A 12,090-nucleotide genomic window follows, 5' to 3' on the forward strand; every position below is an offset into this window, starting at 1 on the left:
ATATTACTTTTTTTTAACCACTTAAGGCTTAGCTATGGTTGATAGGCTCCAAGAAATGGTGTTCAGAAAACTCATAAAAGGCAAAAACAACTGCTTAAATAGTCACAACAACGGGGGTAGTTACATTGGGTGAAGCATTATAATTAGCAATTGTGTATATCCTTCATGATAATAGTATGTTGTTATATAAGCATAAATAACAGGAAAAAAATATTTTTTGATGCTCTTAATAAGGAGTAATATCGCCGGACATTACTACATAATTAGCTTTTGCTCTAAATCTTTAAGATGGATTTATTTCTAACATTTTTTTATTAGTATATTTATTGTCTAATTTTATGATTTTGACATTTACTTTATTATTAATAATTAGTTAGATCTCATCGGTTGAGATATATATATCCTGTGCGTGTAAATAGCAACTTCCACATGAAGAAAAAGGGGTGATTATCTTTTTGATTAAACTCCACGTCTCGATTGTGTTTTGCAACCTACAGTTATGACATATTTAACTGGATTCCGGTGTCAGAACAAGAAAATATTATTTGGATCTATCTATTATTTCAATATTCTGTATATATAATTTATTGTTATTAGTTATATGATTCCAATGGTTTAATTTTGTATATTTAACATAAATGTATGATGGTATATTTTTTATTATTTAGATTATATTTAATTAAAGCCTTCTTTTTTAAACTTTGAACTTCATATATATTTCGAAATACTCTACGCAATTCCTCTCGTAACAGAGCTCTTGTGTGCATAAAAACTCTTTTTTTTTTTTAAATCTATACTCGCAGCCATTATTATTGTAGTAAATCAATAATAATTAAAGATGGGCTGTTTGGTCAAATAAATTACTGTTTTGAGATTAGAAAAGGAAAACAGTTGATAGATTTTTCTTTTTTTTTTTTTTTTTCTTCATTATATATTAATCAATCTTGTGCATAACATCTCCCTCTAATAAAGACTGAAGTTTTCCGCTTACCTTACTAATATTGAATATAATTAATTTTATTAGTCAAAAGCCTTAAAAAAGTTCCCCTCCGCCTGGATTGCATTTAATTGGATCTCCATCTATCCATTTTCCCTCGGAGTTCATATTTTTCCATTTGGATATCCTAGCAACACGCCTTATGATCATCTCTTCATGTTCTGCTCAAGGGATCTCGTCTTTGTGTGCCTCACTCGATGGATCTCATCTTCTTTAATGGAATGATCGTTCATTGTACAGATGCCCCTTCCCTTTCAAGGTGCCTTGCCATCAAAACAAATGCATTTGATTTTCATTGATTCTTCTTTTGAAGATTTTGCATGAATTTAACTCTACTTCTGTCTTTCCCTTTTAATTTTTTACCTATCTAGTATATCATAAGGCGCAATAAATTCCATATTTTCTGAAAGACAATTACATATAGCAGCTACTGCTGTATCTGACAATCGAAATCTGTCCGCTATTATTGCAAGGTTTCGGGTAACTCCCTTTATTATGGTAAGATTTTTTTAATTGCCTCACAGATTCTTCTTCAAAGTCCAAGTTCTCAACAGCATTTTCAGGCCTAAGGAAATCTTCCACATCTGAAACATTTTTATGGACTGATAATAAGAATTTAGGTCCATTAGCCGTTTCTCTTCGTTATTTTCACCCTCAATTTGTGTTTTCTCTCCTGCTGGCAGAATCTAAATTCTTTCTGGTAGTAAGACACTCAACAGGGCTTAACATCCCAATCCTGCCTGCCACTCTTGAAGGAGGATCATTCTGATCTTTCTTTGACATTTGCATTTATCTCTTGGAATTTTATTATCATAGCATTGACATGAAGCGACCTCAAACATTTCCTCACATACATTAACAAACTTTTTGACCTAAGGATTATCAGTTTTCAACCCTTTTTTAGAAATCCCGTCAACTTTTTCGTCTATTTTTTGAATTTTACCAGCAACTAAGCATTTGTTCATTGCATGAATGATAAATTGCTCTCATATTGAAAAAATAAATCAGCAATTGGTGAATAAGCCTCTCTTTTAAACCATTTACCAGGACGAGTTTGATTTAAGTCTTGCTTTACAATTAAAAGGGATTTATAGACATCCTTTATTGATGGGAGAATTGCAGGGCTTAGATCACTGGGCTGACCAAATAGGAAATGCAGAGCTAAAGTTCTTGTAGCCATTGTTGTTTCTGTTCGAATACTACCTTGTGACAAATCACTTGCATTGCATTTGTAATTAAGTACTCCTGAGGAATGGTTCAATTTGAAGTTTTTTTATAAAAGAAACATGTTAATAAATTTATTTTTCAAAATACAAAGAGGTTATAATAAAGAATGTTAAATTTTGATTTCTTTGTTCCAAATATACAAAGTAAATTTACTTTGTACATTTAGCATTTATGCTATCCACATTATTATATACTGACTTATATAGAATAAAACAAATAAGATATTGGCAAAAATTTCTCCTTTTCATAAGTAATTTTTATCTTTCTCGTCTATTTTGTACTACTCTTGACATAGCAGTAGCAGGTTTACCCTGTGTGTCGTTGTCCCACCTGTTAAAAAGTATTCAGTACAACAGGGTAATTTTACCAGCAGGCAGAAATGAAAAAAGATAAAAATTGCAGGAGTTTTAGTTGAACTAATAGCAGATATTAACTGTTAAAAACGAATGCAAGTTTGCCTGTTAATATAGAGGGTTTTCACAGACACCATAGCAGTCCATCACATAAACATTTAAGTTGAATATTTTTCTTGCCTTAAACGAGACTACAGGTAGATCCAGATATTATTTATTTTCCCATGTACCCGGAGCATCATAACTAGGACTCAGAACCAGAAAGACCCGAAGCATGAGGATTCAGACTATACCTAAACACGGAAAAGATGGACGGAAATGCAACTCTGAATATTGGATTTTTACTCTTTTCTTTTATTATATTTACTATTTATAATGAATAATTATTTATGAAATATGAAGAGGATCTATAATGAAGGTACAAAATAACTAATGATGATTATGAATATAGGTAGATAGTATAGTATTATATCTTAATATTGGGTTTCATATATTGATTGTACTAAGTAGGTTTTAATGATGATAACCTTGACGAAAATGTGTGGTGGCATCATTAATCAGGACACATTTAAGATGTGCGTACAAATTTCACCATTAAAGAGGTTTTATATGCCATGAATGGATAACGTTATCCTTGTTGATTTATTGATTGCATCACTGTTTTCATCCTTACCATTGAGACTGAATTGAAGTGTTCGACGAAGTAATCAGTCGTTTTTGTTCATCAGAATTAAGAAACTAAATTTTTGCTCCAGAGATATCGTGGTTTCGTCTAAGACAAGAAGATCATTATTCCTACAAGTTATATTTAATCTTTGACAACAATACTTACTTTGGCACTCCATTGATTTGGGAGTAGCGATGCTGTAGCGAGAGGGAATGGCTTAACCAGTATAAAGTTCCATAAATTTTACAAGGTTTGGATGACTATCAATATGAACTGGCAAATGTTCATATCCAACATAAAATTATAAACATCAGGACTTGATTCAACTATATTCTTTGAATAAAGCTTCAAAATATTATCGTGAATACGACTTTTATTATGTTGTTGAAGTTCGAATTTTCTAAAAGCTTGGCTCACAAAGGCCACATGACACAATTCTAAAAGCCTTGTCATAAATCTAGACTTTTTCTTCTTCATTTTCGGCAAAAAAGAATTTAAATTAATATTTATATGTAAAAGTTATATAATAAAATTGAATGTTATTTAATGCTAGAAAATTATTAATGTTTATAACTATTTGTTCCTGTTAGATGCATAATATTTTGTTTAAAATGTATTAGAATTCATCATAAGAAAAATAAATAATATTGGAATTGTAGGTACAAAAGTTTTAAAATAAATACATTGAAAAAAAAAAAAATCTATAAACTATATAATATACGCATTATATTTTATACAATGGAAATATTTTTTATTATTATATCTTAGATAAAGGAAGACTACAAACTATATAATTAATTTTATTTTTAAATTTCGTATCATTTCTATTTAATTTTTAATCAAACTTCGGAAATTTTCATCACAATTATAAATTTAAGCAGTTTGTGTTGTCTGTTTTTTTTTTTTTGTTCTTGATGATGACAAAGGCATTTTTCTTCGACGTTCTACATAACATTGAATGTGATTCATGGAAATGACAATTTTGTAATTAAGAGGCTAATATGATTTCAATATTTAGAGGACATGGCAATTATATATTGTAATATCAAAGATCCATATCGTCAACTCCTCTCATGCCTTTATTAAAAGCAATGCCATTTTAGGGCACAAATGATCCAGGACTGGACCATTTTCTTCAAATTTGAACATTTGTTAAGTCATTCAACCTTGATAAAAACTGAGTAAGATAATGGATAAATATTGTAACCATTCTTTGCTATACAACATTGGTTGGAAAGTTATGATTATGGTAGGAAAGATTAGGAACGGAGTAAAAATGTAGCAACTATTTTTGACACGAATACTAAAATTTGAAAGAACATATTCTATGGATACTTGAATCAAAGCTTGAACAGTTTACAACAATTCTAAATACCATTGAAAATAAAGAGGATGATTTTCAAAGAATAATAAATTTTATAGCTGAACAATATATCAAAACCAAAACAGAGGAGAAGGTACTCATTAAAGTTTTTAGTAACATGTATGCTATGGAAAAACTGTAGTCCTTATCTATATAGAAGAATTGTACATGATGGCATTTTTTGTATGCAAACCTTGTATTACTTGAGAAAATTGTCTGGAGTTTTAAATTCAAATACAGAGATATCCTCTGTATATGCACATATCTCAATTCGTGGTCATAGTCGCTTCCTTCAGAACATTGAAAAGTAACAATAATTCTTCTAGACACATTGACTTTATTGGTAGAAATAAATTTAAATAAATAAATTTAATCAATGAAGCTTACAGCATCATACATATGGCAAGAGAAAGATAATTATCGTATGGTCCACTTGTTAAATGAAATTCATAATCTTAAATTTGTTATCAATTATATTTCAATATCAATATAGTGTTAGTTAATAGATACTTGAGTTCAATTAAATCATTACATAACAATACATACTACGAAAGTTTTAAACTACATTTTATCCTAAAAGTTGTTTGCTTCAAGCAATCCAAAAAGCTCACTATATGTTAAGAGTGGAATTAAACTGAGAGAATGTTTACAATTAATTATTCATTATCACTATATGTAGTCATGTTCCACAGTAATTTGTTCTTTAATGCCGGGAGTGACGAAGTTACACGATCTTTTGTTAGATTCAATTCCACACATTTGTCAAGGAGTCTCTATTTAGTATCTTCTAATTGATGAAGAAGGCTTATGATAATTGAAAGACATCCTAACAAATGACAGTCAATATAAATTAGTAATTACAATACATATACAATGAGTACATTTGGTCTTGGATTCAATGATAGCTCTTTAGCATTGTTGTGATTAATTCTAACACAGAATAAGCCTTTTATTTCATTTTACAAATAGATTTGTGTGAAATCAGACAGTCTTCTTTGTTCCTCGCTGTAGAGCGCTACGGAAAATGATGCTCTTGAGAAAGTGAGACTTAGCTTCATATGCTTCACTACGACGTGGAAGATCCTCAATGGGTTTGAATGACTTAAGTAAAATGAAGACCTCGTCAAATTGTAGAATCAAGAATGTAGATTGTTGAGACAGACTCGGAGAAGAATCGGGACTACAATTCTTTGAAATAAAGGATCATTGATACAGTTGTTAGATGAGAGAACTACCCAGGAGACGAATGTCTTTCACTTTAAGAATGGAAATAAGGATTCCTAATGTCTCGAAATCCGGAGTCGATGAGGAGGATGGATGACTGAATCAGAATAGAAGTAGACATCGACAGCTGACACGAACTATGTTAGAGACATTGAGGAAAATCAAATTCTGTAATAAGTCTCCCTTTTTATTTGTCTGACTAAGACTAGGGTTTTTAGGATCGACTTCAAAGTAATTCCAGCAAATGTTTTTACTATATATTAAGTAGGATTTGTGTTTACTTCCTTTCCAACACTCTTTCAGGGCTGCTCACGGCCAATCTAATAAAAAGTCATGACAATTGAGCTGCTCTTCTCCAAAACATTCGTAAAATTGTCAGGGTTACCAGGTTAATGTTCGGTTTCTATTTATTTAGCATACCGGTGGATAGCATTTAGAACATCTTTGCACATGATATTATTACAATGAGTAGCTAACGTAGTTGGTTTTTTTGTTTGGGGGTTTATTGTAGATAACAACGACGGACCGTTTCGTTTTTTGAGTATTTTTTTTTCTCAAATATATTAATATTTGTTAGGACGAGATATCATCAAAACGACTGCGAGGGTCATTATTATATAAATACAGATACTACATATTATTGTGAATTTTACAAGTGTAATGAAATAAAAGATGTCTTTGGGATCATCTTCCTCGGCGTGGCCTTGTAGCCTTCGTGAGATCATTCATGGGGACGATGAAATCGCTGAATGTGCCTCACCTAAAAATTCCCACACTTTTATTAAAAACAATACCAATTTTCGCGGCTCTTCAGATCACGAATACGTCGTTGGAACTACTCCGCCTCAAAGTCTCATAGAAGCGACTTATCATGTATCTACAACCACTACTAACAATTCAGCATCCCAGGAGGCTAGGCGAAAGCTTACACTCGAACAACAATTTAAAACACCAATCAAGTCTTTCAAGAGGAAAATGGACCCGCTCACATCTACTAGCCCTAAAAAACGTAATACGATGATCTCTCATCTTCATTTAGATTTTATTGGATGGGGGCTCTACATCCTGGTTTTCAACCCCCACCCCACACTTCCCTTGTGCAAGTTTATTTAAAAGAAATGTGACAAATATGTCGGGAATTTAAACCCTTCATTAGTAGTGATAAAGTACCGCTTTGTTCCTCCAAACTATTCCATGTTAAATATTTTTTTTCTGGCCTTAAAACAACCTTAAATTTATCTTATTATATTATCTTCCTCTTTTTTATATGATTTTTGATTATATGTCCACTATTTAACTCATTTATTTTCTTTCATACAAATATGTATTTTGCATTTTAGTAAAAAATATCATTTGTTGACACTATTAATAGTTCAACGGAAAGTTGTAGTTGTAAGTAATTCAGCTTTTCATTTATGATTCCACCATGGGTTTTTATTAAGTTAAAAAATAGGGAACCATATGTATAGTTTGTATATTCTACATTAATTTTTCGATGATATACATAATTGACAATAAGTGATAGATTAGCCACAAAGTAGCACTTTGGGTATGAATGTGTATTTCTTTTCAATATCTTTCATATTTTTTTCAGCTGCCCGATCTCCCCTTGAAAAAACTCGATATGAGACTTCGCTTGGTCTCCTCACAAAAAAATTTGTAAGCCTTTTCCACTCCTCAACGCATGGAACAGTTGATTTGAATAAGGCATCAGAAACTTTAGGGGTACAAAAGCGCCGCATATATGATATAACCAACGTGCTAGAGGGTATTGGTCTGGTAGAAAAGAATTCTAAAAATATGGTTCATTGGTGCGGAACTCCATACCATAATCTCAATTCAGAAACAGCGCATCTTCATTCTGATCTGTCATATCTGGAGACTAAAGAAAACGAACTTGATCAACTGATTCGGAATACAGAAACTGAACTAAAGCTCATTAATAGCCAAGAACGCCAATATGCGTTTGTCACATACCATGATTTGAGAAATATCAAAAAATTTCAAAATCAAACTGTTGTGGCCATTAAAGCCCCAACTGGAACTGATTTGGAGGTACCTCGTCCTTCAGAGGTAAAAGACTACTATTCTGCAGTCTACGTTAAGACTCACGCATACCAGAAGTTTCTATACCCATTTATCATAATTTCAGGCCATGCAGATTTATATGCACAGTACAACAGGAGAAATAGAGGTTTTTTTGTGTCCTGAGGAAGAGCAGGGTATATCTGGGGGCTCTTCTGATTCAGAGGGATCTTCAGATTTGAGTCCATCCAAAATAATTGGAGTGCCAAGTCCACCACCAAGGCTGGACATTGAAGTGGTAGGTCGAGCCTCTGACTTAGGTGGACAATCCATAAAAAACGTGTTGATATCCGCATCCGAAGACTTTGGACCTGTAGGAAAGGCTTTACAGCTACAAACTCTGGACCAAGAAAATGGTATGACCACTTAATTACAAGCAAAGATATGTTATATTTTTTGATTTTTGCAGGTCCAGATGAAAGTTACCAGGACTCTGAACTTGGAGGTCAATTGGCCTCTGATGGATTACTACAATTTGAACCACCTTTATCTAGTTCAGATTATAGTTTTTCATATGATGAACAAGAAAATCTAAAAGATCTCTTCGATTTGCCATTTCTCAATTAAGAGTAGTAGTATTAAAACACTTGTGACTATTACTTTCAACAATTAGTTTCAAGTTTTAACAACGATGAAAGAGGTAACAATGAGCCACTACTCCACTCTTAGTAGTTATTGAGCGAGCTAGCTAGCTGCGGATTGGATTTGATCCACCCCTAATTTGTTTGTGTTCTTTGAAGCCTCTTCATAATTTTTCCTCTTGCAGGTTGTGTGCTCAATTGTGGAGGTAGGTCTTATGAGTACTCAGCCAGCAGTATATACACTTTAATGATAAACCTTCATTATGCCTTCCTTCACAATAACAACTCATTGATTTTGCAATATTTTTTAACCTGGTATTTTATGTACGAAATGAAAAGTGATGTGATATTTTTGCTATCCACTCCTCTCTTCCTTTGTTTAAATACTGACATACTTTAAACTCTCTTGGTTATTACATATTTCTAGTTTTGTGTGTACATAATGTCATATTTCTGTAATAAGACATTAGACAGTGATTTTATTTTATTATATAATTATTATTAAATCCCTTTTCCTCTTCATAATTTGTTGTTTTAAGAAAATAGTTGTTTTTTTTTTTAAATCAACGTTCATTATTGTGAGGGCAATGATCGAAAATGATCTTTATTGATTTTTTTCATATAATATAATACATATATATGTAGCTCAAAAAGCTACAGAATTGAGTGCCCGAATAATTATGGCTGATTATTTTCTAACTTCCTATTTATTTATATTTTTTTAAATGTTTATTTTATACTATTTTGTCTTTTTTCTATGAATTTATAAAAAAATCTTGATTATTCAATAAAAGATACGCATAATATCTCCAAAAATAGGTAAAATAGTACAGGGAGCGGGGATCAAATTGCCGCCTACTTTAAACCTTGATAACTTGAAGACAATATCAAATAAAAAACCGGTTACCAAATAGGAAAGCTATTCTCCTCAGCTGACGATACGTAGTTCAGTTAGCATCATGCCGTCATCATGTGAGGAGATAAAGAGCTATAAGTGGAACGAGGAGCTTTCAAGGTCCGCCGAGGTCATGGCATTGGTTAATAATGGAGGTGAAATCTCCAATTCAACGATTGCTTCAACCTTAGGAGTGAATTTACGGACTGTTCAGCGTATCCGTAAGAAGCTAGAGGACACCTGGGATGTTGATGCCACCATAAAGAGGGCACCCAAGGAGGAAGGTCAGGGACAAGGTGAAGAATTTGTTTGAGGATAACCCTATCCGGTCCATGAAGGCCATGGCAAGGGATCTTGGCTGCCATAAGAAAACAATAAGGGACTGTGTATCTGAGAATTTAAGGTGCAGGAGCTACAAGATGCAGATGGGCCAGATCTTGACCCAGAAGGCAAAGGACAACAGGCTGATGAAGTCAACAAAATTGCTAAACAAGCTCAAGCACCCAAAGCAACCCGGGATACTGTGGTTTTTCTTGGATGAAAAGAATTTCTGTCACGACCAAAAGGTCAATAAGCAGAACAACAGGTGGATAGCCACCTGTACCAGTTATGTGAGGAAGGTAATGAAGACCAAGTTCCCTGCAATGGTCATGGTGTTCGGGGTGGTCAGCAGTGAAGGTCATGTTATGCCTCCCCACTTGTTTGAAACGGGTCTAAAGGTCAATACAGAGGTCAACCTGGATGTTATGGAGAAGGTGGTTCTGCCCTGGATCAAATGGGTGGCCGGAGACAGGCCCTGGGTTTGGCAAAAGGACTCAGCACCCTGCCATGTGTCCAAAATCTCCATGCAGTGGTTAACCGAGAACTGTTATGACATCTTAACCAAGGATTTTTTGCCTCCTAACTCTCCCGACCTTAATCCTTTGGACTATTTTGTCTGGGGCTATGCCGAGAGACATCCCCATAGCACCAAGGCCAGACTGATGGACTCCATCAAGGAGGTATTCGGCAACATAGACAATGAGATGGTCAGAAGAGCCTGCAGCCGGTTCAGAGGCCGTATTGAGGCGGTTATTGATGCCAACGGTGATTATATCGAATGAATGGCTACTCTATACCTATATGCTCGTCATAATTTTGATTTTCAATAAAAAAGTTAAAAAATTTATATTTTGTGTTGTTTTTTGTAGAAAAATATTTTGGCGACAATTTGATCCCCGCTCCCTGTATGTACCATAGTTTCTTTCCCGCCATTTTCCGGTGGTTAGAGGGATTAGGAAGGAAATTGCTGTAGACAACACAAAATTTATTTCTGCTGCTAGAAAGAAGCTAGAATTTATGGCTACCATATTGCGGACATATGTATACACAAAGGACTACTAAATAGAAAAATTGCAATGTATATCTTCTTTTTGAAGCGGGGTGTACATTAAGAGGGCAAAGATTATAGACAATTGTATGCCATGTTATTTTGTAAAAATAATCCTACACAGTATTGAAGTAATTTATGTGCGTGTGTGATATCTGATATTGTATAAGTATAGTTGATAATATTGTAGAGAAAAACGCGTGCAAGGAGAAGGGGGAAAAAAAGACGTATGGTATCATTGTATAAAATACTGATGTGATTATCATCTGCCTGCATTATTATGATTTTTGAGGGTATAACGAATGTATTTATTACCAAAATGTTTAATGAAGATATACTACGTATAATTGACTTCGACGTTTTTTATCCGTTACAGTAGATTTGAAAACGTCACACTCCATGAAATTGTAATTCATTATGAACCTTATTCTTAGAATAATAGCTAATGAAACGACAAAGTAGAGTATTTCGAAATATATTTGAAGTTTCAGGTTTAAAAAAGAAGGCTTTAATTAAATATAATCTACATAATAAAAAATATACCATCATACATTTATGTTAAATATACAAAATTAAACAATTGGAATCATATAACTAATAACAATAAATTATATATACAGAACATTGAAATAATAGATTGATCCAAATAATATTTTCTTGTTCTGACACCGGAATCCAGTTAAATATGTCATAACTTTAGGTTGCAAAACACAAGCGAGACATGGAGTTTAATCAAAAGATAATCACCCCTCTTCTTCATGTGGAAGTTGCTTTATACAATTGTGCACAGGATAGATATACCTCTACCGATGAGATCTAACTAATTATTAATAATAAAGTAAATATCGAAATCATAAAATTAGGCAATAAATATACTAATAAAAAAAATGTTAGAAATAAATCCATCTTAAAGATTTAGAGCAAAAGCTAATTATGCAGTAATGTCCGGCGATATTACTCCTTATTAAGAGCATCAAAAAAAGATTTTTCCCCCGTTATTTCTGCTTATATAACAACATACTATTATCATGAAGGATTTACACAATTTATAATTATAATGCAACACCCAATGTAACTACCCTCGTTGTTGTGACCATTTAAACAGTTGTTTTTGCCTTTTATGAGTTTTCTGAACACCATTTCTTGGAGCCCATCAACCATAGCTAAGCCTTTAGTGATAAAAAAAGTAATATTTATTGACTATGTAATATTGGAAAACCTAATTATCATACCCAAGTCTTAAAGCGAAGTAAGTAGTCTCAGACAAACTAGTTGCAAACCATCCAAAGCTACTACCCCCGTTGTTGTGACCATTTAAGCAGTTGTTTT

At 32.9% G+C, this 12,090-nt stretch overlaps 2 protein-coding genes and 1 long non-coding RNA gene across 3 annotated transcripts in view; 2 read left to right on the plus strand and 1 right to left on the minus strand.

Moving 5' to 3' along the window:
• Positions 1–699, plus strand: part of LOC121128175 (mitogen-activated protein kinase kinase kinase 9-like) — a 33,862-nt gene extending 33,163 nt beyond the window's left edge. Inside the window, 1 exon segment of the mRNA XM_040723754.2 lies at positions 27–699. The gene's annotated coding sequence lies outside the window, so the exon portion shown is untranslated.
• The window catches only part of LOC139907403 (uncharacterized), a 205,477-nt gene that overhangs the window by 85,353 nt on the left and 108,034 nt on the right, over positions 1–12,090 (minus strand). The window lies entirely within an intron of this gene.
• On the plus strand, positions 5,069–9,313 carry LOC121128176 (transcription factor E2F6). Its single transcript, XM_040723755.2, has 4 exons — positions 5,069–6,840; positions 7,426–7,904; positions 7,984–8,272; positions 8,326–9,313. Exons 1-4 carry the CDS (start codon positions 6,504–6,506, stop codon positions 8,481–8,483), a joined length of 1,263 nt encoding a protein of 420 aa, XP_040579689.1. The 5' UTR covers positions 5,069–6,503; the 3' UTR covers positions 8,484–9,313.

This window comes from Lepeophtheirus salmonis, chromosome W (assembly GCF_016086655.4).
Source record: "Lepeophtheirus salmonis chromosome W, UVic_Lsal_1.4, whole genome shotgun sequence".
In the NCBI taxonomy this organism is placed as follows: Eukaryota; Metazoa; Arthropoda; class Copepoda; order Siphonostomatoida; family Caligidae; genus Lepeophtheirus; species Lepeophtheirus salmonis.

Bases quoted from the DNA above. Each gene is read 5' to 3' on its own strand.
- LOC121128176 (XM_040723755.2), top strand. From the start codon at position 6,504: ATGTCTTTGGGATCATCTTCCTCGGCGTGGCCTTGTAGCCTTCGTGAG. The intron at 7,905-7,983 runs GTAAAAGACTAC...TCATAATTTCAG, and splicing joins AGGTACCTCGTCCTTCAGAG to GCCATGCAGATTTATATGCA. The intron at 8,273-8,325 runs GTATGACCACTT...TGATTTTTGCAG, and splicing joins AACTCTGGACCAAGAAAATG to GTCCAGATGAAAGTTACCAG.